The sequence below is a fragment of the Bos indicus x Bos taurus genome, chromosome 9 (genome assembly GCF_003369695.1).
Source record: "Bos indicus x Bos taurus breed Angus x Brahman F1 hybrid chromosome 9, Bos_hybrid_MaternalHap_v2.0, whole genome shotgun sequence".
NCBI classification, from domain to species: domain Eukaryota; kingdom Metazoa; phylum Chordata; class Mammalia; order Artiodactyla; family Bovidae; genus Bos; species Bos indicus x Bos taurus.
The window spans coordinates 24,286,759-24,310,532 of NC_040084.1; the positions used below are offsets into that span (position 1 = coordinate 24,286,759).

General features: G+C 44.1%; 2 protein-coding genes across 2 annotated transcripts in view; one reads left to right on the forward strand and one right to left on the reverse strand.

Moving 5' to 3' along the window:
- Nucleotides 1-6,324, reverse strand: part of RSPO3 (R-spondin 3) — a 94,402-nt gene extending 88,078 nt beyond the window's left edge. The window contains exon 1 of the mRNA XM_027551050.1: nt 5,670-6,324. Within this exon, the coding sequence (XP_027406851.1) occupies nt 5,670-5,766 (97 nt within the window). The 5' untranslated portion in view covers nt 5,767-6,324. The remainder of the gene's footprint in view (nt 1-5,669) is intronic.
- A 997-nt stretch (nt 6,325-7,321) lies between these two features.
- LOC113898886 (lysosomal-associated transmembrane protein 4B-like) overlaps nt 7,322-23,774 on the forward strand; it is a 70,670-nt gene continuing 54,217 nt past the window's right edge. Inside the window, exons 1-4 of the mRNA XM_027552192.1 lie at nt 7,322-7,514; nt 9,186-9,267; nt 9,371-9,515; nt 10,822-10,826. Coding sequence (XP_027407993.1) covers nt 7,322-7,514; nt 9,186-9,267; nt 9,371-9,515; nt 10,822-10,826 — 425 coding nt within the window. The remainder of the gene's footprint in view (nt 7,515-9,185; nt 9,268-9,370; nt 9,516-10,821; nt 10,827-23,774) is intronic.

Consider the following 23,774-nt stretch of genomic DNA (forward strand, 5'->3'; position numbering starts at 1 on the left):
CACAATCAAGAAAGCAACCCACATCTTTCCTCAAAATCAAAAGCAAGGCAAAAAAAAATCTATATAATTTATGATGCAACATTTTTACAAATGATCATTCTCAAAAGAATGCCAGTGTACAATGTGCTGTTCAGAGAAGAAAAAGTCCTAACTAAGTAAAACATATAATTTCAACACACTGTCTTACATGATCCTTACCATGCTCTCAAAACTGAATGATGTTTTCCTAATGGTAACCAAAGTTGATTCTTACATTTCATGAAACACAATACCCACTCTGATGGCATTTCAAGAATTCACTACTTGGAAAAAAATATTTTGGGGGCTGGGGAGAGTGAATAGTGAGGAAGTGGGAAGAGAGGTTAGGACAATGTCCAAAATGAAACATTTGCATAGAGATAAAGCAGGGGGAAGATGATTTAGAAAACTGTTGTATGTGGAATAGTTTTATTTTTTGATAGTTTATTCTTGTAATTGCAGAGGGATCATGTTGTCTTAACTCTACGTAGGGATCTGACAGCATACAGTGTTCTATCAATAATACATAGAATTTAAAAGAACGATTGCATTTTTTTAAAAAAAGATTAACCATTTAACTAGAAATATTTGAAATAGTAGCAATCTGGAGATCTCTGTTCTAATTAAAATAGCCTCAAGTGATCAGATGACTAATAAACTTGTTTTGCAGTAGTGTGGCGAGAGTTTCTCCATAATTTGAAAATCAAAATTAACTACATGTTGTAATTCCCCATTCATCACTTTCTGGGGACCTAATTTGTAAAATATTAAATTCCAGGAAATATTTAATGGAGAAACGATTGAACGAAACTTATTTACTTACTTACAAGCTAAAAGGCCGTTCATATTTCATGCTTAAAAAATGCTGAATTAATGACATTGATCAATTTTATGCCTACTATATTGTCAATGACTTTACATAGAATAACTTGGGACTAAAAAGACAAAACTATCATTCTTAATGCTCTTAGTAAAATCATTCTACTGAAGTGATAAAGGGTTAAAATAGTATGACAAAGAGATATTTTAAGAAACAACTTTGATAGTGTAATAATGATTAAATTAGAATTCACAAAAATAGATCTTTGCTTATATTTAGATGTTGCCATCACTGCTTACTTAAGAGCCTGAATTTGGGGCTTTGATTCATGAAGATATCATATGATATGTTGCAGAATATGTTTTCTCTAGCAAATTTTACTCGTATCTCCATCCATTAAACAGTGTTTCTCTCAAAAACAAGGTAGACTGCGACAAAGTAGACAAGTGGAAAAAATGCACTGTAGTCAGTATCCAAACCAGACACACTTTCATTAAAGTTAATATTACAAAATGTATAGCAGAATGAATGATTTTTCTGTCTTACAGTTAACCTGTTTTCCCAGGTAGTTATATAATCATCAAGAGTGTATCATAATTTCAGAGAATGGCTCAACAACCAAGATATCATGAGCAGCGGCCACTGTATTCATCATTTTTCAGTTCGTCACCATGAAAATAATTTCTCTTGTGTTCTTACTCCTTTATTTCAAACATCTTTATGAAATATTTTAAAAAATTTTATAGATTGTGCAATGGGAGCTTGGTAATTATGATGCATACAATGGCTTGTCAAAACCTGGATCTGTCTGTAACCCAAGCAATTAAACATGAATTAATAGATGGCATCAAATAAAAAGGATATCGTAATGGCATCTGATGTTTCTCACAATAGCATTCTGGCATAATATGAACCCACAATGTCTTCCTAATAACCAAATAGTATATTATACTTAGCAAACTATCAGGTATTTAACTCTTTGACACCAATCATTAATATATAATACATTAGAAAGAACAGTTCAAAAATGTCCAGTCAACCATAAGAGCTTATTCTCCAAACACAGGATAAATGATGGTTTGGAGACAATCAGATTTATTATCTAATACTCCTGACATCTACTCACAGACATGGATTAGCATATAGCATAAATAGCAGGAGACAAGTTCCATCCAGTATTTTACAGCTTTGTATATATTACTTAGCCTCTGTTTCTTGGGTTCTTTCCCTGTAAAATGGGTATATTAATACTGGCCTCTATACCTCAAGTGGCTATACAGGGTCCCTAGCAAATAACTCAAGTTAAAGTGTGGTGCAATTGTAAGATACTGTGGTTATTATGGCAAACACAACCTTTACTTTTATTAGCAGATAATCTAGAATTCAGAAGCTAACTCTGTCAAGTAGCAAAGGCTGAGTGGGAAATGATTTTAAAACTGGATTAAGGATTCTTTATGTAACATCCTCTGAAAACATTTCTGGTTGAGGACTGTTGAATGAGGATTGCATTCCATGTTTATCTTAAGTAAATTCAACTTAGTCAACTCTAGGAGCTGTATATGAATCCAAGTAGATAATACAGTTATTGGGTATTTTTTCATCCATAACGCCATGGTGGTGGTGGTTCAGTTGCTAAGTTGTGTCTGACTCTTGTCACGTTATGGACTGTAGCCCACCGGACTCCTCTGTCTATGGGATTTTCCAGGCAAGAATACTGGAGTGGGGTTGCCATTTCCTTCTTCAGGGGACCTTCCTGACCCCTGCTGGAACCCACACCTCCTACATTGCAGGTAGATCCTTATCCATAACCCAATAAGTATTTTTTAAAGTATCAAACTCCTGTTTAAAATGCTGTTTCTTTTATAAAAGGAAACAAGAAACTAGTTTGCAACAAAGTAGAGATAAATGGTATACCAGTTGCCTGAGGGAAACCAGGATTACTGATATAGCTTTATCTCCTTTATCTCAGGATTAGTCATGGCTCCTTATACTTGATAATATTTAACACTGCAAATAAATTTTTTTTTGCAAGAAACTTTTCCACCAAAACATTTTCCACCAAAACCGCTTTAAAATTTTTGAAAAATATTTCTTGCACCTCAATTTTCTATCATTAGTTAAGATTTTAAAGTTTAGGATAGTGAAGCTATTTAACTCTAAGGACAAAATGGATACCCTTAAATACTTTAATTGTCTCTTGAAGAATAAAGAAGAAAGACTTTCTTTCTAGAATACCTCTACTACCTTATTTTTCATTTAAACAACTTTTTCGCATTCCCTATTTGAGAAAACTCTTCCCCTCAGAGATTTCCCAAACAATGAGTATGTGAACATGCAATCTGACCTAGAATTTCTGGATTTTTGAACAAATCTCTCTCTTTACCCTCTTACCCCTTCCCCATTCTCAAAATAAACGAACAAGCCCCATGCTACACCTGCCAAGAGAATCTGTCTCCTCAGAGAACGCAAGGGGTCGCCCCTCTCCCATAATTGCACCAGCAAACCCCAGTAGCAAAGGCAAGACTCAAGCGTGAAGGAGCAAGGAGCATCCCCTGCTAGGGGAATTCTCTCCCGCCTCACACCCACATTACATTCGGAATTTCAACACAGTTTCACCCACTCCGTCTCTCATCCCCGCTGCACAACAAGAGGGCGCCTTTGACTTGGCCTTGAGACGATGAAGGCAGATCAAAAAGCAGCTCGTCTTTAGACTCTGTAAATCCTCTCCAGTCCAAGCCCAGAGTGCATCATCCCCCTCTGCTCCCAGAAGACTTGCGGCAGCACCACTGGGCAGCTTCCTGCACCGCTGTCCTCACCAGGGAAGTGAGAACCAATGGGTGGTCAGCTTTCTTGCCGGTGTCTTTCATCGCAAACAGCCCTCCCCCAACCCCCACCCCGGAATCGGAGACAACTCTAACAGACATGCAAGACCCTGTCCTTCCCCTGCAATTGTGGGGCTCCTGGCCCTGGGATCCTCGGTAGCGTGAAAGAGGGTGTGAGCCACGGGCGCCGGGTTGGGTACTGGCTGGAATATGGGATGGGAAGGCAGGAGGCTGCGCTTGTGCCTAGCATCTCTCTTTCTCGCCATCGACCTGCAGGAGACACTCAGTGCCCTAGAGCCAGACTTTGCAAAAAGGTGACCTGGGGACTGCCAGGAACCAGGGCAAGCCTCGAGTCCCAAGCCATTTGTTTTGTGAGGCAGCCGCATGAGGCAGCCACAAGGCTCGAGTGGAAGGGTAGGTGGAAGAGTTTTGAAGACTACAACCATTCAGAGGCCAAGAAAAATAAATTGGATGCCCTGACATGTTTAGATTAGGCCCTCCTGCCCCTTGCTACGCGATCCTAGAGGCAGTGAGGCTGGGCAGGAGCCCCTGGCGCTTTGGTTCAGTTATGTTTTTTAAAGACAATTTTCAGGTGAATCAGACCTTGTCTGCTTTAGGCAAGCGGCACAAAGGGGGCTTTCAGGGGACCCTCACGTCCAGGGACAGGGCACAAATAGCGGCGGAGAAGCGATTACTAAATCTCCATCTCACACAAGCCCATGCTGTGTCTTCTGCGCTGTTACCCACGCTTACCCCGAGGGGCTTCGCGGGCCAGCGCTGGGAGCTGGCTCTGCGCGCCGGAGCAGGCGCCGCCAAGCGTCATTGACTCCCGGGCGGCGGCGGACTGAGTTGGTCAAGGCAATAGCATCGTTCTCTGCGCCCCGGGAAGCTTTTTCCCTCCGGGTCCCCGCCAGCGCTCCCTACACTGGAGCCCGGGTCGCTCCGGCTCTATCTGCGAAGAAGGGACTCCCCACTTCTGCACAGAAGCCAGAGCGCCCAGCGCGCCAGCCTTCCCGGCAGCAAGGAGAGGTGCCTTTCTCGGGTTTGTCTCCTCATCTATGGAAGACTCCACCTTGAAACAGACCAAGCCGCGATGGGGGTGCCCTTCGGGATACCCGTTTCATCCCAGCTACGGCACAGTCCTAGGAAGGCTACACCAGCCAACCTTCCGAGTAACTGGAGTCAGGATAAGGGGAAGCGAGGAGGCGAGCCAGAGTCTTTAGGGGAACCCCACCCTCGGTATGTGTCTGCCCCCAGGGGACCCACTTGAAAGGGCCTGAGACGGTAAAAGCCCTCCTGGGTGACAGGCAAGATTGTCACTGGAAACCTGGCACCCTTGGCTCCCAGCGGCTGGCTCTGCATCTCTCGCGATCCCCGGAGGGGTACGCCGAGCGGCTCCGCCAGCGCGTAGGCAAGCGAACCCAGAGCGCCCGGCGCGCCCTACCTCCACTCGCGCGTGGCTGAGGGTAGCGGCCGCGCAGGCGCTGGCTCTCGGTTTCCCGAGGGGCGACAGAGCTCTTCGCGACCCCTGAGCCGAGGGAGGACCCCGCGAGGTCTCCCCACGCGAGGTGGCGACGCAAGGTGAGCGGGTGCCGCGGCCGCGCCTCCCCCGGCGGGCACTCAGTGGGTCAGGGGCATCCCGCTAGCCGGGCGTCTGCGACGCCTGGGGGCTGGAGGCTCCTGTCCCAGTCTTGGGGGGAAAGCACACATCCCCTGAGCTGGTCTTAAAGAAGGAGCGAACTTTTCCGCTAACCTGCGGTTATGGGGGCGCGGGAGGCACAGGAGCGCCGGGTCCGCCGGACTATGGAACCCAGGAAGATGCGGGGCAAGAGAGGAGCGGCCGAAAAGAAGGCGTGAAACACAGGAGCCTCAACTGTTACCTCTTCTCCAGGCGTGGGGTGTTGGGTGGGAGGACTGCCGCCGCTGTGAGCCGACTCAAGTTAAGGAAAAGCGACCCGACAGGTGAACGCGGCGGGAGGGAGCAAATGCGTAAAAAAGCCTGCACTTACTTCTTCGCTGGCGCCTTCCCCGGGAGGCGTTTTGGCTGCCGATGTATTCCATAAAGTTCAAAATGATAAAAAACCAAGAAATCAGTCGCAAGTGCATAGTAACCCAATAATGTTTCCCTTCCTTTGCTCCTTTTTTTTTTCTTTTGATTGTTAATTAAGATTGACTGTTTCAGAAATACACGTAGGTGTTAGGCGTATGGAGAGAGCAAGCGCTAACCCCAGCTGCGGACAACTTCTCCACTCAGATCCGACAGGCGAGCCGGGATGGCAAACGCAGCGGGGTCGGGTGGTCAGGGAAACCAACTATTGTACTTTCAAACTGTCCGAGCCCTGAGCTGCGGGGGCTCCCGTGCGGTGGCTGTCAATGCCGCGAGTGAGGGTTCCAGAAGCAGCGAGCGGCCTCGCCAGGGTGGCCGCAGGTAGCATGGTGCGCCGCGGCTGCGCGGGATCCGGGCGGGCGGTGGCGACGGTGGCGGCCCCTGGGGCTTTAGAGGTGGCGGAGGCAGCGGCGGGGGTCCCGGGAGCGGAGGGGAGCGGGCGCCGTGGGCACCGCGGCCATGGCCAAGGGGCGGCGGAGAGACCCCGAGCTGCTTCTGCCGTTCGCAAGCAGGAGCGGCTCCACTGGTGGAGGGAGGGAAGAAGGGAGGCCGCGAGGGAGGGACAGGGCGAGGGAGGGGGAGGGGGACGGCCGCGGGGGGCGGGGGGAGCTTGGGGGCGGGGAAGGAAACTGCTGGAGCAACAACCCCGAGCGACCTCAATAACTTTCAATTTCAAGAGTGAAAGAGGGAGCTGGAAAAGTACAGGCGTCGCGATTTGGCAGAGGGACGGGAAGAGGCGCCTAAGGGGTCTCGGGTCTGCGGCGGAGCATCTCTGGACGCGGCGAAGAAGGCGGGAGAACGCGAGCCCGGGGCGGGGGGAGCCGAGGAGGCACTGCGAGCGCAGTGGAACCCCTCCGAAGGGCGGCTCTCGCGGGGAGAGGTGGGCGCGCTCCGGCTGCGAGTGTGGAGGTGGAAGGTCCCGCGGCCGCGAGACCACCCCGCCCCTCGCCCCCCTTCCCCGCACCGCCCCCCCCCCCCGGCCCCCAGGGCCGACTCCCGAGTTGGGCGGGTCTCCGCCGCCAGAGGCCGGGCGCGCTCCGCTCCTCCCGGGGGCCGAGCGTCCCGGCTCCCTAGCGCCTCGGCTCCCGGAGCCCGCGCGCAACCCCGGCCCCACGGCAGCTCGCTCCTCGCCCTCCGGGGCAGATCGCTGGAGGGTTTCTGGCTACGGACGCCTTCCCCGTCTTCTCGAGCCCCTCCTCTGTTGCTTCTCTCCTTTCCTTTCTTTCTTTTCAATAAAAGTCGCTGCAGTTGGTCCGGCGCAGGGCGGGTGGTCCGGAGGAATTTCGGTGGACACTGGCGGTCAGCCGGACCGCCCGTTACCTGCCCGACGCGGGTCGGACTCAGAGGTGTGTGCCCTCACACAGTTTGGAAGTTCAACTGTGCTGCGACTTTTCTCCTAAAGGGAGTCTCTGCCGGGGCTCTGGAAGATTCCTCCTCCCCTCGGGCAGTTCCCTCCACAGTCAGCTCGCCCTCGCTCTGAGCCGTTCTCTCTCTCTCTCAATCTTCTCGAGAAGATCTCGTGTGCAATTTGGTTTCTCATCTGGGGGATTGGGAATGATCTTGGGAAAGCTTTTTCCCGGTTTGGGCTGGGGGAGGAGGAGAAGGTCCGCTATTCCTGTTCCCAGTGCAAGTAGGGGGTCCTTGGCAGTGGAAAATAAGGTTCGTTGTTCTCCCGAACCTTCGCCCCCCTCCTACGCCCCACCTCCGTCCGAGGTGGGAAAGTTGAGGGCTGGCCCTTCAGAGCAGGGTACACCCAGGCTCTTATTACTCAGTGGTAGCTTCCCATCTCTTTTCTCCAGTACCACAAGTCGGAAGAGCTTCCAGTACTTACTGAAGAAACTGAAAGTCACAAGCCCCCAAAGTGATTTTAATGTAAATTTGTCCTCTGTGCTGTATTACTCAGTCTGTCTCCAGGGTTCTGCTCTATGGCCTTACAACTTTACACAGCCCCAGGCTTCTTAGAGGTGGCTTTGAAAAAGTCCCTGATTCATAGACAGCTTGCTAATGCTTATGCTCAAAAATTCAGGTTTAGAAAATAGCTAAAGCCTTGCAGAAAAACAGTAAGATCTGTCTTTTCCCTTCTTTTATCCATTTGTAATCTTTCTTACTGGTTTGCCTTAATTTATATGTTGATGAATGAGAGGAGGAAAAAAAAAAGTGATTGCTTCTATTCATCACATTTTACAAGCTTGCAATGCTTCATTCAAATTGTTGTGTGTCTATGAAGATGTAGCTGTTATTCATCCCCAAAGTAAGGAGATGAAATGGCCTGGAAGCAATAGGAAGGAAACATGAAATAAACTCTGCTGTGAAGGTGCTAAAAATTAGAATCTGAGAGACTTGCCTTTCCTTGTGAATTCCTTAATTAAATATCATCTATTACTTTGCATACCTGTATGGGGATTTTGAAAGTAGAAATAGTTTTGTTTAGCTTCTTTATTCTGCAGAAAACAACCCATCAAGTTTATCCTTTGGGGCTTATTTTAAAGATTGGCATTTGCAACATTTCTCTTTCTATGGTGGAGCTGTATTTTCTATACATCACACACACACACACTCCCTTCCTTAATCTGTTGCATAATGTCCTGTTCCAAATGACTGAGTCTGTTACTTTGAACCAGAAAAGTTGCAGGTAACAGGACAATTCCAATACTGATTGTCCAAGGAAGAAGCTACTCTAGTTTTCTGTGCCCCTCTGGGCCAGCCTTGCTTTCCTTCTTAATGCCTCAGATCCTGAATATCTGCACCATAAAACGTGGGGATTTAAAGGCTGTGGGAGGCTCCCTTTGAAAAGGACTCCAGAGAGGGCTTTTCTAATCCTAGATACTTGAGCCGGATGGGGTGAGGTTGCAAAAAGGGGATGTAAAAAAGCAATTTGGCGAACAAGTTCAGGGAAATAAACACAAAGAAAGACATTTACTTTTCACTGTGTGTTGTGCAGACATACGTTCATTTGGATGAGGGCAGGAATGGCCCTGTCAATAAATAAACAAACAGTGAGAAGCTACGGTTCCTGAGCCATCCCAGAAAAGATGCAGTGGGCAGGAAAAGCTTGTCAAGGAGCTGCTCTGCGGAAACATAAGGAAAACATTAAATAAATGGCTAGTGTATTCTTTCTCTCTTGACACTATGTGTTAGAATAACTTTTTCTTGATCCATGTTATCATACTATTAAATGCGTATTTTCTTTCCTGGCTGAGTCTTACGTCCCCTCCACTGTCCTTGCAGCTTATGGAAAGCTTGCCATGGCCTATTTTGTGCAACATAGTCCTTTTTTTTTTTTTTTTTTAAATCAAGGAAACGATGCTCACAAAAGCATGTGGCTGCTGATGGATTCTAGGGCCCAAGCCTAAAACAAGTTAAAAGCCATAGGCTTAGCCTAGAAGTCAATTTTTGCTTGCTGTCTGTTTTTCTCCAGAAAACATTAAAGTTCCAGGGAGTTTAGATAACCAGGAGTTTGAGTCAGACCATGAGGACAAAGTTTTGGACAAAGATAGAGGGTTAAACACATCCAGACTAGTTACTGCAATTTCTCATCTCTCCTTTCTTTACTTCCCCCACCAGGCAGTGACAACAGTAACACGTTATTTTTGTCCCTTGCAGCAGTGGCACTTTAAGGAAAGAAAATGATTGTCATATTGTTGAATCCATACTGCAAATATGTGAAGGGGGTGGGAGCGGCGGTGGTGGTGGAGGCGTGCTGCAGAAAGAGAGAGCAAGCCCAAGAGTTTGGAATGGGACATCACTGGTAGTGATGAGAGATGTTTGGCAAAGTTTGGGCTGACATCAGTCATTATACCACAAAGCTAACATGCAGACCCTGAAAACGCTCAGCTCTCCAGTTACTCAGATCTGGAGGCATCTGAGTGAGTTAAGTCAAGCAGGGTACTGCGGGTGGGGTCTGTGTAACTGATGCAGCTGGAAGTCACTCCTGAAACAGAGAGCAGACAGCAGTATTTAAAAGCTATTGAAATGAGTAGATGAAGGAAATGACTATTTTTAGAGAGAGTAACAGAGGAGACAGAATTATTATAGCAATTTAAAAAATGATTAAATCGTTATATAGCATTAAGAACATGAGAAAATCAAGACCCATGATGCATTACTTTCTGTCAATGAGAAAGAATGTTCTTCCTCCCAGATGAAGTTATGGGACACTTAGAAAGTTGTGGTGAGCACCATCTGGTGTAAGGGCTTCCCAGGTGGCACAGTGGTAAAGAACCTGCCTGCCAATGCAGGAGATATGAGAGATTCCAGTTCGACCCCTGGGTCAGAAAGATCCCCTGGAGTAGGAAATGGCAATGCTCCTCCAGTATTCTTGCCTGGAAAATTCCATGGACAGTGGAGGCTGGTGGGCTACAGTCCCCTGGGGCCACAAAGACTCAGACACAATTGAGCGCACACTCACTGTCTGGTGTGCCTGTTTTTAAAAACCTTTCACAAGTCAGTTGATTACTGAGCTCATTTAAATAGTGAATGTCTGGTAGTACTTAATATAAATTATTTACTACCTCAGAAAATTTTGTTTGACTACAGAGTATTAATAGAAAGAGGCTGTGTGTTGTGATAAGAAGGGCAAGAAATCTAGGGATCAAGGTGAGTCCTTGTTCTGAATTTGTGATTGTGTTTCAGGTTTCTTTATCTGAAAAATGAGGGAATCCAATCATCTGCAGAGTCCCTTTTAGCTCTGAAAATAATGGCAATATATCCAGAAAAGAAAGACATGCTTGTAATTGCAAATGTCAACGCTATTTCTAGTTATGTGACATCACAGCTTTCACTCACAGAATTATGTTTAACTGAATAGGTCCAGATTTAGAAATCTGCCTGTAAATGTGTTGATTTTCTGGAAATGCCTAAGCTCTTACAAGAATCCTAGATGACTGGCCTGGCAAGTCAGATCCAGGACTAGTTTCATCTGTCTAGATGTCTCTAGACTTGGGGACAAAGAGGAACAAATTTTAATCCTGGATTCTGGGCACATGCCCAGAGAGATTAGGGAAAAGGACTTCTGTGCCTCATGGAGATACTACTCAATCTCTTTTTGTTTTTAGGAATTGTAAGTGGGGAAGGCACATGGATTTCACTGAGTGTGTGGCCTTTCCTTTTATTCTCTGTTATTCCTTTCTTTTTCCTACTCCTGTCTTTGGATGAGGACTGATATCCATGTCTCGTTTGTCCCAGGAAATGCTCCAGGAAGTTAACGGTGAAGCTTGAGTGGCAGTGGTCACAGATTTAGGTGGAAGGATTACTGTCAATGACATTCAAATCCTATAAGATGTCGTGGGCAAGGCTACATGATAATTTAAATGAACAACTTTTTTTGCATGTGTTAACATGTTAACAACTGCTCTTGAATGTGTTATCTCAAAACAGCCTCAAAGCACATGATTTCATAGATGAGACAACATAAAGTCAGAAAGATAAAATCGTTTGCCTAAACTTATATAGACACTCTTTGGTTATGTCACCCTCAAGAGCTATGTTCTCTGCTCTCCCTGACCCCCAAGTTGTTGATTTCTATGGAGTAGTCACCAGAACTTTCTTCCTCTGGTTCCTGATTCAGTTCGGTCAATGGGACCACCAGGAGGAGATCAGAATATGGGAGGAAAGAGTGATTCTGCTCCTTCTCAGCTTCAGCATCATTCTAGAAGTGGCTGTATCCATGGGGGTGACCACAGCTCTGTCAAGCAGCCCCGTTTCTATGGCCCTAGTTCTTAACCAGGTTTCAATAACACCATTGACTCTCCCTGCTTATTTACCTAGGAGTTAAAATGGCTAGTTCCTGGGTGCCTTAACATCTCCTGTTGTTTCCCTTTACTTTGTGCTATCATAAATAGTCCTTTTTGTAAAAGTATGTTCCAAAAATTCTTGTGGGGTTCCAGACTTCCCTGGTGGTCCAGTGGTTGAGACTCTGTGCTCCCAATGCAGGGGGCCCAGGCTCGATCCCTGGTCAGGGAACTAGATCCCACATACTGCAACTAAGAGTTCACCTGATGTGATTAAATGTTCCTGCATGCCATGACTAAGACCCGATGCAGCCAAATAAATAATCCTTTTAAAAAAAGAAACAAACAAACAAAAAAACACACCACCTATTCAAAAAGTCTTGTAAGGTCCCTCCCCAAGTGACACATAAGTGTCAGAGCTGAGACTGGAAACTAGGTTATCTGACTTAGTCAGTGCTTTTTCTACCATGTCATCAGCCCTATCCAGAGGAATGTACTCTGACTAACACTGAGATGGGTAAAGGGGCAGATAATAGGGGAAGTTGCAGGGTTCCAAGCCAGGAAGGCTTCTGATGTAAACAAGCAGGCATACAACAGATTCTGGAGCAAAGTTGTGGGTTAAACCAGAGTGAATAACTAGAATCAGAATGGCAATGAGCAAAGTGAAATTCATGTACAAAATTATACTGGGCATCAGAAATAAGGTGATTACACAGGAAAGGTAAATCAGGTACTCATTTGTTCCGGAAGTGTATGTTGATGGTGCCTCCTGTGAAGGACACCAGGCTGGACAAGGAGACAGAGGTTCATGCATGGTCTTTAAGACAAGAATGTGGAAGTGATGGCTGTGTAGGTTGTATTGGCATTCTGGTTAGAAACAATATGATGGTTTATGACAGAAATAAAATGGCATGGAGAGATACATTAGGGCATGTTCAACAAGCTTTAAGGAAATATCTCATCTGAGCAACTCTATTAAAAAGCAAAACAATAGAACAAAAACAATCTCTCTCCATCTATATATTTACCTGTTGCTTCTGGTTTACATTGGTTGTTACCCAATACATTTAGGTAGCTGGTTTTGGTCAACTGGTCACCCTTATTTCAGCATTCACTGAACATATGGTAAGCACCATGCTTGGCTCTAGAGATACAAAACTCTGAAGACTAGGACCTTGCCCTCAAGTAGAGAACGCTCAGTGAAGGAGTGTGTGTGCTAAGTCGCTTCAGTTGTGTCTGACTCTTTGCGACCCCAGGGACTGTAGCCTGCCAGGCTCCTCTGCCCATGGGATTCTCCAGGCAAGAGTACTGGAGTGGGTTGCCATTCCTTTCTCCAGGGGATCTTCCTGACCCAGGGATCAAACTTGAGCCACTGTCTCCTGCAGTTCCCTGCTTTGCAGGCAGATTCTTTTCTACTGAGCCACCGGGAAGCCCCTTAGTGAGGGAGAGAGCCACATACACCATGAAAGCTTCCAGGAGATAAATGCTGTGTGATAAGGCTGGTGCCGTGTTGTGGGAAGAGGAAAGAGGAACAATGCTTTGGGGGAAGGTGGGGTGTGATAAGCTCTGTGTCTAAGATGGGCAACATTTAAAGGACTAATAGTGAATCTTAATGCAGATAAGGAAGGATTCCTTCCCTTGCTTAGACTGGCCCTAACTCAGAGTGGAGGGATAAGCTCTCCTTCTCTTTTGCTGTGTGAAGGTCGGTGGTCAAGGTTGGCTGCCTGCTTGCTAGGGAGGAGGCCATACCCCTGAAGTGGTATCAGGCCTCCTCTTCCAGCAATTCAATGTGGCTCAGTATTGACTATGTGGGAGTGTTGTTAATGGCTGATACCTATGCAGGGGTCTTTGTGGGTTAATGATTTGACCGGTTTATTATAGCTGCACTGTGGGTGGATTCCACTCATGTGAGAAAAATGACATTTCATTTCTCCAGTTTCTTATAAGTATTTTGAATATATTTCTAATAACCAACAACAACAAAAAATGAAAGTCAGTCTTGCTTGGTGTCTGGCTGCTCTCATTCTCCTGCCCCACCCCCACGTTCCACCATTCCATACATATTCAAGTATTTCTTTGCAACATGTTCTCTCAGACAGTGTTGGTCACCCAACCTTGCCCAAACGTCCCCTGCTGAGTCTCATCCACTGGTTGATTTAACCCTCCCCCGCTTTAGAAGCGCCCTACTCTGAAACCAAAGTCTAATTCACACATTAGTGATAAAGAATTGACTTAGCTCTGTCACTGTCTCCTTCTTCTCTTCCCTCACAGAAGCCTTTCTTTCTAGAAACATATTTTGATTTCACATTGGTCTGGGGGGTATGCCCCAGGTATAGGGATTTTAAAGCCTGTATAAGGAATAGAAAAGTTTCTGGTTTGCTGGTGGTTCTGGCATGTGGATGCTAGCCTGCTTTTGACTTTTTCCCATTTGGCAGGTGGGGGAGCTAGTGGAGGGCAGGGAAGCCTGGCATGGTGCAGTCCATGGGGTTGCAAAGAGTTGGACATGACCTAGCCACTGAACAAGAGCAACAGAGTTCCAGGACACTTGTAGGACAAAGTTCTGGACTTAAGTCTAAAAGTAGAGAGCTGTTGTCATTTGGAACTCATGGAGGAAAAACTTGTTGGGGCATTGTAGTCTTGGGAGAAGTCATAAGAGCTTCTCTATATGGAGGTAACTCTAGCCTGTTATTTCCCTTCCTTTCTTTCTTGTTTCATGTGCTAAGATAAGTGTGACTTAAGATTTGTGAATACAGCATAGAGAGCTCTTCATTAAAAAGAACTACTGTTTAAATGCCTTCTTTCTGAGAGCCTTTCTTTTGCCTACCAACACTGACAAATGGACTTATCATTTTCGTGCACAGGAACATAAGGAATTTAATAAGGTGAAGCCACGATCTTTACTCCCTCAGTATTCATTGATTCTCTGACTTAAGAATGGCACAGTGATTTTGCCTGACTTTACGGTGAATTTTCATCATCTGTGGTCATAAGAATTAATATTTTTAGTAGCATCATAATTTATGTAAAATATGGTGTCTTTCATGTTTTTGTTAAAGACATGTGGTATAGTAGTTAGAAATTTGATGCCAGCTCAGCTTCTAATAGATAAGTAATAACCTGAGGATGTCTCTCTCAAGTAATTATATTAGTATATACAGCTTGCTTTACCTTTTCCTTTATGTGCGCTCATGACTATATATTTTTTTCACCTGTTAAATCCCATTGCTGAAATTGTTCACAACATTATGTATACTACTTGAAATCATCATAATTAAAAATTAAGTTTAAATGCACATACCCCCAAGAAAGTTAAGAACAGGTGAACTATTTTAATTAGGTTGTTTTTTCTTAACAGATCTCTGACATGTGGCAAGGGAAGATCAGCGTGTGCAGGGCATTATGAAATGTGAGTGTGTGGGAGATGTGTCTAATAAGGATGCTCAGTGACTATGGGAGGTTGAAAAATAAGGACAGAAACAGAAGCTGCAAGAAAAAGCAGCAGAGGGGAGATGTGACTGTTTCAAGGATGAACTTAGTTTTCTGGAGGTGAGCAAATGAAGCATTAATGAAAATTTAAGTTAGACACCTTCTTGCAATTCCCTTATCATAGGAGAAGATTGTGTCAAAGATTAAACAATCAGAGATCAGATCAGTCGCTCAGTTGTGTCCGACTCTCTGCGACCCCATGAATCACAGCACGCCAGGCCTCCCTGTCCATCACCAACTCCCGGAGTTCACTCAGACTCACGTCCATCGAGTCAGAGATGCCATCCAGCCATCTCATCCTCTGTCCTCCCCTTCTCCTCCTGCCCCCAATCCCTCCCAGCATCAGAGTCTTTTCCAATGAGTCAACTCTTTGCATGAGGTGGCCAAAGTACTGGAGTTTCAGCTTTAGCATCAGTCCTTCCAAAGAAATCCCAGGGCTGATCTCCTTCAGAATGGACTGGTTGGATCTCCTTGCAGTCCAAGGGACTGTCAAGAGTCTTCTCCAACACCACAGTTCAAAAGCATCAATTCTTCAGTGCTCAGCTTTCTTCACAGTCCAACTCTCACATCCATACATGACCACAGGAAAAACCATAGCCTTGAGTAGACGAACCTTTGTTGGCAAAGTAATGTCTCTGTTTTTGAATATGCTATCTAGGTTGGTCATAACTTTCCTTCCAAGGAGTAAGCGTCTTTTAATTTCATAACTGCAGCCACCATCTGTAGTGATTTTGGAGCCCAGAAAAATAAAGTCTGACACTGTTTCCACTGTTTCCCCATCTATTTCCCATGAAGTGGTGGGACCGGATGCCATGATCTTCGTTTTCTGAATGTTGAGCTTTAAGCCAACTTTTTCACTCTCCACTTTCACTTTCATCAAGAGGCTTTTGAGTTCCTCTTCACTTTCTGCCATAAGGGTGGTGTCATCTGCACATCTGAGGTTATTGATATTTCTCCCGGCCATCTTGATTCCAGCTTGTGTTTCTTCCAGTCCAGCATTTCTCATGATGTACTCTGCATATAAGTTAAATAAACAGGGTGACAATATACAGCCTTGACGAACTCCTTTTCTTATTTGGAACCAGTCTGTTGTTCCATGTCCAGTTCTAACTGTTGCTTCCTGACCTACATATAGGTTTCTCAAGAGGCAGATCAGGTGTTCTGGTATTCCCATCTCTTTCAGAATTGTCCACAGTTTATTGTGATCCACACAGTCAAAGGCTTTGGCATAGTCAATAAAGCAGAAATAGATGTTTTTTTGGAACTCTCTTGCTTTTTCTATGATCCAGCAGATGTTGGCAATTTGATCTCTGGTTCCTCTGCCTTTTCTAAAACCAGCTTGAACATCAGGAAGTTCACGGTTCACAGATTGCTAAAGCCTGGCTTGGAGAATTTTGAGCATTACTTTACTAGTGTGTGAGATGAGTGCACTTGTGTGGTAGCTTGAGCATTCTTTGGCATTGCCTTTCTTTGGGATTGGAATGAAAACTGACCTTTTCCAGTCCTCTGGCCACTGCTGAGTTTTCCAAATTTGCTGGCATATTGAGTGCAACACTTTCACAGCATCATCTTTCAGGATTTGAAATAGTTCAACTGGAATTCCATCACCTCCACTAGCTTTGTTCGTAGTGATGCTTTCTAAGGCCCACTTGACTTCACATTCCAGGATGTCTGGCTCTAGGTCAGTGATCACACCATCATGATTATCTGGGTCGTGAAGATCTTTTTTGTAAAGTTCTTCTGTGTATTCTTGCCATCTATTCTTAGTATCTTCTGCTTCTGTTAGGTCCATACCATTTCTGTCCTTTATTGAGCTCATCTTTGCATGAAATGTTCCTTTGGTATCTCTGATTTTCTTGAAGATATCCCTAGTCTTTCCCATTCGGTTGTTTTCCTCTATTTCTTTGCACTGATCACTGAAGAAGGCTTTCTTATCTCTTCTTGCTATTCTTTGGAACTCTGCATTCAGATGCTTATATCTTTCCTTTTCTCCTTTGCTTTTCGCTTCTCTTCTTTTCACAGCTATTTGTAAGGCCTCCCCAGACAGCCATTTTGCTTTTTTGCATTTCTTTTCTATGGGAATGGTCTTGATCCCTGTCTCCTGTACAATGTCACGAACCTCATTCCATAGTTCATCAGGCACTCTATCTATCAGATCTAGGCCCTTAAATCTATTTCTCACTTCCACTGTATAATCATAAGGGATTTGATCTAGGTCATACCTGAATGGTCTAGTGGTTTTCCCTACTTTCTTCAATTTAAGTCTGAATTTGGCAATAAGGAGTTCATGGTCCTTGTTTTTGCTGACTGTATAGAGCTTCTCCATCTTTGGCTGCAAAGAATATAATCAATCTGATTTCGGTGTTGACCATGACCGTGACATCATGACACGGTGATGTCCGTGTATAGAGTCTTCTCTTGTGTTGTTGGAAGAGGGTGTTTGTTATGACCAGTGCATTTTCTTGGCAAAACTCTATTAGTCTTTGCCCTGCTTCATTCCGTATTCCAAGACCAAATTTGCCTTTACTCCCGGTGTTTCTTGACTTCCTACTTTTGCATTCCAGACCCCTATAATGAAAAGGACATCTTTTTGGGGTGTTAGTTCTAAAAGGTCTTGTAGGTCTTCACAATGGATTGTCCTAAAAATAATTTTGACAAAATGAAGCCTTCATCAGACTAGGTCCCTGGGGGACTATGGTGGCCAGCCCTCTTACTGTCTACCTATTGATGGCTGTGTTGGACATACAGCAGGAAAGAGAAACAAAACTTTGTAGTTAGTGGGCTACTAAGATTTCCCTAAAGTCAGATTTTTATTCCTTCAGTCAACATAGGTCCTAGCGTATGTGAATGAAAATAAGTGTGCAGAAGGAGAATAAATTAGAGAATTAAAATAGGCAATTTCCATAAAAATAATAATAATGGATCATTTACAAGGTAAGATTCAATAGTTTCTTACTGATAATGGGCAAAATTAACTGAAAGATTGTATAGCTGATTCCCTGAAGTAGGATATGTTTGCTATATACACGTTTTAGAGAATTTGAAGGGAGTGGTAGTTACTCTAATTTTTCATATTGGCAAATATTTCACTCTGATGCTCCAACTCCCGCCCTCTGAAGTGCACTCATTCACTGTGATTGTGGCCCTTTGGAACACCAAGCCCTAAGGGGCTTCAGGATTATTGTGTATGCAGGGCAGCATGCTATGACTGCCTTTAGAGCTGGAATACAATAGGGAAACCTGTTGGCACCAGAACCTGAGGCAGAATGCTTAAGGAATCCCTGAGACTGCACTGCTGTTAAACACCTTGGTGGGAGGGATTTCCAGTCTTCTTTGCAAGCTTAAAAAAGTACAGAACAAATTTTATTTCACTCTAATGCAGCTTATGGGCTTCCCAGCTGGTGCTAGTGATAAAGAATCCACCTCCTAGTGTAGGAGACAAAAGAGAGGTAAGTTAGATCCCTGGGTGGGATGATCCCCTGGAGGAGGAATTCAACCCACTCAAGAATTCTTGCCTTGAAAATCCCATGGATAGGGGAGCCTGGAGGGCTGCGGTCCATGGGGTCGCAAAGAGTCGGATACAACTGAGCGACTAACACTAATGCCACTTATGCCAGCATAAGGTTTCTGTCCTGAATTGCAATTTCAAAAACAAACCAAAAACTGCCCAGAAGCTGGTAAAACTTCCAGTTCTTAATGTAAGTTTCAGTTTAATTTGACTTGCAAAATTCATGGAGTTCTAGAACTGGAAGTGCTCCTAGAGATCACCTAGTGTATATTATTTTGTTTTATAGATGAGGAAACTGAGACCTGAAAGATTAGATGACCTGCCCAAAATCACACTGGCAAAGCTGAGACTAAAGCCCAATCCCTCTCATTTTTAGGATATTTTTGACCACACCAAGATTCTGCATGTAGTTTCATTTAGCATTCAGTGTTCATCACTATTTTAGAAATTTGTATTTTTTTGTTTCACATCAATAGGGTCAGAACAGCACATTCATTAACTAGTTCATTTTTTTGTGTACTCCCATTTATCCAACACTCCTTTACTACCTTCTTTGGAAATTGTATTGATCCTCATTACAATCCTTCTTTCCAAAGGAAGAACTCTTCATACAGAAAATAGTACGAATTTACCAATTTCCTTGGGTTTAACACTTTAATTCTGATTCTTTGAATAATTCCTCACAGACTTTCATTTACTTGTTTTTGCAAAATCTAGGGTCAGATGAATTCCGAATATAATAGAAGGGAGATCTAATATTTCTGTTTTTATTTTCCTGAGGCCCATATTTGTTTTTGTAATATAGGATTCCAATATGAATTTGCTATACAAGTGGCCCTGTTTTTTCAGTTGCACTTAAGGAAAAAAAAAGTATAACTTCCACAGTTAAATAAGGCCATGTATTTATTCCATGTATTACCCTATACTTGTACTGATGAAATTGTCATTTATTTTCAAATTAGTTCATGTATAAAAAAGTCACTTGGATTCTGCTTTCCCACTGCTGATTAGTGAGAATACTGTGTCTGCCATGTGAGCAATAAACATGAATTTATTACTCTTGTGAAAATTATACCAAAGAAATTATGGACATAGGTCCACAGGAACTCATAATTTAGTTATGAAGAAGACATAAAGAAATATAAGAACCATGAAAATCTTATGCTCTTGATATATTCTTATCCCTAGAAAAAGGTTACTCTTTGGACTACAGAGAAATGAGAAACACTAGGTCAGTCAGTCAACGTGTCAGTGTTTGAAGATTTGGGTGTTAAGCCAGATTTTGAAACAAACCTGATGAAGATATAGGGAGAGGGTAGTTCAGGTGCTGATGTTCTCACTGTTCAAAGGAAACACTTGGGCTTGAATTTTTCTCTCTCTCCTTTAAGACTAACTGAATGTCCCAGTCTGTGCACCCGCTCCTTCAGAATGCTCAGGTTCCCTTTCAGCAGCAATTCCTGAGAGCTCAGTTCCACTAACCATGTAAAGCGCTCTGGCATGTTGTCACATTCGTTCACCTAATTGTTTTTCCATGGAGGCAGGTTATTCTCAATCTTCCCCTCCATGCTATTAGTCTTACCCACCACTGGAATCTAAAATATATAAGTGATGTGTGTAGGGAGAGGGAGAAGGGAAGGAGAGGCGGTGACTAAGCCCTAGCTCTAGCTCTCACTCTGTTCCCGAAGATGTCAATTTAATAGGCCTTTCTGCTCATACGTGGTCCACAGACAGCACCCCAGAGTCCACCTTATTAGAAATGCCAAATCTCAGGCCCCACCTGAGATCTGCTGAAGCAGTCTACTGAATCAGTTCAACCATTTTCCTAGGTGATTTGCATGCACATTCAGGGTTAAGAAGCTGCTTCCCAATATAGTCATTTAAGGGAGCTTTTCAAGGTACTTCCCTGGTAGCTCAGATAGTAAAGAATCAGCCTGCAATCCAGGAAACCTGAGTTCTATCCCTGCATTGGGAAGATCTCCTGGAGGAGGGAATGTCAACACACTCAAGTATTCTTGCCAGAAGAATCCATGGTCAGAGGAGCCTAGCAAGCTACAGTCTCTGGGGTCACCAAGAGTCAGAAATGACTGAGCAACTAACACGCTTTCAAAGTACTAATTAGTGAGCTCTATTTCAACATAGTTAAATCAGAATCTCTGGTGACTAGGCATCTGTATGATTGAAACATTTCCCGGGAGGTTCTAGTCAGTGCTTCTTTCAGTTGCTAAGTCATGTCCAGCTCTTTGTGACCCCATGGACTGCAGTACACCAGGCACTTCTGTCACTATCTCTCGAACTTTGCTCAAATTCATGTCCATTGAGTCGGTGATGCTATCTAACCATCTCATCCACTGCTCCCCTGTTCTTTTGCCTTCAATCTTGCCCAGTGTCAGGGTCTTTTCCAATGAGTCGGATCATCACAGCAGGTGGCCAAAGTATTGAAGCTTCAGCATCAGTCTTTCCAGTGAATATTCAAAGTTGATTTCCTTTAGGATTGACTGGTTTGATCTCCTTGCAGTCCAAGGAATCCTCAAGAGTCCTCTCCAGCACCACAATTCAAAAGCACAATTCAGTTCTTCTGCACTCAGCCTTCTTTATGGTCAACTCTCACATCTGTACATGACTACTGGAAAAACCACAGCCTTGACTATAAAGAACTCTGTCAGCAAAGTAATGTCTCTGCTTTTTAATATGCTGTCTAGGTTTGTCTAGCTTTTCTTCCAAGGAGCAAGAGTCTTTTAATTTCATGGCTGCAGTCACATCCACAGTTATTTTGGAGCCCAAGAAAATAAGATCTGTCACTGCTTCCACTTTTTCTCCTTCTATTTGCCATGAAGTGATGGGACCGGCTGTCATGATCTTAGTTTTTTGAATGTTTAGTTGTAAGCCAGCTTTTTCACCCTCCTCTTTCACTGTCATCAAGAGGTTCTTCAGTTCCTCTTCACTTTCTGCCATTAGAGTGATATCATCTGCATATCTGAGGCTGTTGATATTTCTCTTGGCAATCTTGATTCCAGCTTGTGCTTCATCCAGCCCAACATTTCGCATGATGTATTCTGCATAGAAGTTAAACAAGCTGGGTAACAATATACAGCTTTGTTGTACTCCTTTCCCAATTTGGAACCAGTTAGTTGTTCCACATCCAGTTCTAACTGTTGCTTCTTGACTCATATACAGTTAGAACCAGATATGGAACAACTGACTGGAGACAGGTAAGGTGATCTGGTATTCCTATCTCTTTAAGAATTTTCTGAAGTTTTTTTGTGATCCACACAGTCAAAGACTTTTGTGTAGTCAATAAAGCACAAGTAGGTATTTTTCTGGAATTCCCTTGCTTTCTCCAGGATCCAACAAATGTTGGCAATTTGATCTCTGGTTCCTCTGCCTTTTCTAAACCTAGCTGCTACATCTGTAAGTTCTTGTTTCATGTACTGCTGAAGCTTAGCTTGAAGGATTTTGAGCGTAATCTTGCTAGCATGTGAAATGAGTGCAGTTGTGTGGTAGTTCAAGCATTCTTTGGCATTGCCCTTCTTCTAGTCAGTGCCCCTACATCCTTTTACCAGATGACAAGACAGACCCACAAAGCAGGGAGGTAAACATGGGAAAGAGAGAATATAGGATAAGGTATGTGTTTCAAAGTATCTTATAGGGTCTAAGCAGAGATATACAAAAAAAATCTTCATGACCCAGATAATCATGATGGTGTGATCACTGACCTAGAGCCAGACATCCTGGAATGTGAAGTCAAGTGGGCCTTAGAAAGCATCACTACGAACAAAGCTAGTGGAGGTGATGGAGTTCCAGTTGAACTATTTCAAATCCTAAAAGATGATGCTGTGAAAGTGCTGCATTCAATATGTCAGCAAATTTGGAAAACTCAGCGGTGACCACAGGACTAGAAAAGGTCAATTTTCATTCCAATCCCAAAGAAAGGCAATGCCAAAGAATGTTCAAACTACCACACAATTGCACTCATCTCACATGCTAGCAAAGTAATGCTCAAAATTCTCTGAGCCAGGCTTCAGCAGTACGTGAACCATGAACTTCCAGATGTTCAAGCTGGATTTAGAAAAGGCAGAGGAGCCAGAGATCAAATTGCCAACATCTTGTGAATCATAGAAAAAGCAAAAGAGTTCCAGAAAAACATCTACTTTTGCTGTGGCTCAGACGGTAAAGCATCTGCCTGCAGTGCGGGAGACCTGGGTTCGATCCCTGGGTTGGGAAGATCCCCTGGAGAAGAAAATGGCAACCCACTCCAGTACTCTTGCCTGGAAAATTCCATGGACTGAGGAGCCTGGTGGGCTACAGTCCATGGGGTCGCAAAGAGTCGGACACGACTGAGCGACTTCACTTTCTTTCACATTTGCTTTATTGACTATGCCAAAGCCTTTAACTGTGTGGATCACAATAAACTGTGGAAAATTCTTCAAGAGTTGGGAATACCAGACCACTTGACCTGCCTCCTGAGAAATCTGTATGCATGTCAAGAAGCAACAGTTAGTACTGTACATGGGACAACAGACTGGTTCCAAATTGGGGAAGTCAGTCAAGGCTATATACTGTCACCTTGCTTATTTAACTTATATGCAAAGTACGTCATGTGACATGTTGGGCTGGATGAAGGACAAGCTGGAATCAAGATTGCCGGGAGAAATATCAATAACCTCAGATATGCAGGTGACCCCACCCTTATGGCAGAAAGTGAACAAGAACTAAAGAGCCTTTTGATGAAAGTGAAAGAGGAGAGTGAAAAAGCTGGCTTAAAACTCAACATTCAGAAAACTAAGATCATGACATCCAGTCCCATCACTTTATGGCAAATAGATGGGGAAACAATGGAAACAGTGAGAGGCTTTATTTTCTTGGGCTCCAAAATCACTGCAGATGGTGACTACAGCCATGAAATTAAAAGACGCGTGCTCCTTGGAAGAAAAGCTATGACCAACCTAGACAGCCTATTATAAACCAGAGATATTACTTTGCCAACAAATGTCCATCTAGTCAAAGCTATGGTTTTTCCAGTAGTCATGTATGGATGTGAGAGTTGGACTATAAAGAAAGCTGAGCACTGAAGAACTGATGCTTTTGAACTGTGATGTTGGAGAAGACCGTTGAGAGTCTCTTGGACTGCAAAGAGATCCAACCAGTCCATCCTAAAGGAGATCAGTCCTGAATATTCATTGGAAGGACTGATGCTGAAGCTGAAATTTCAATACTTTGGCCATCTGATGCGAAGAGCTGACTCATTGGAAAAGACCCTGATGCTGGGAAAGATTGAAGGCAGGAG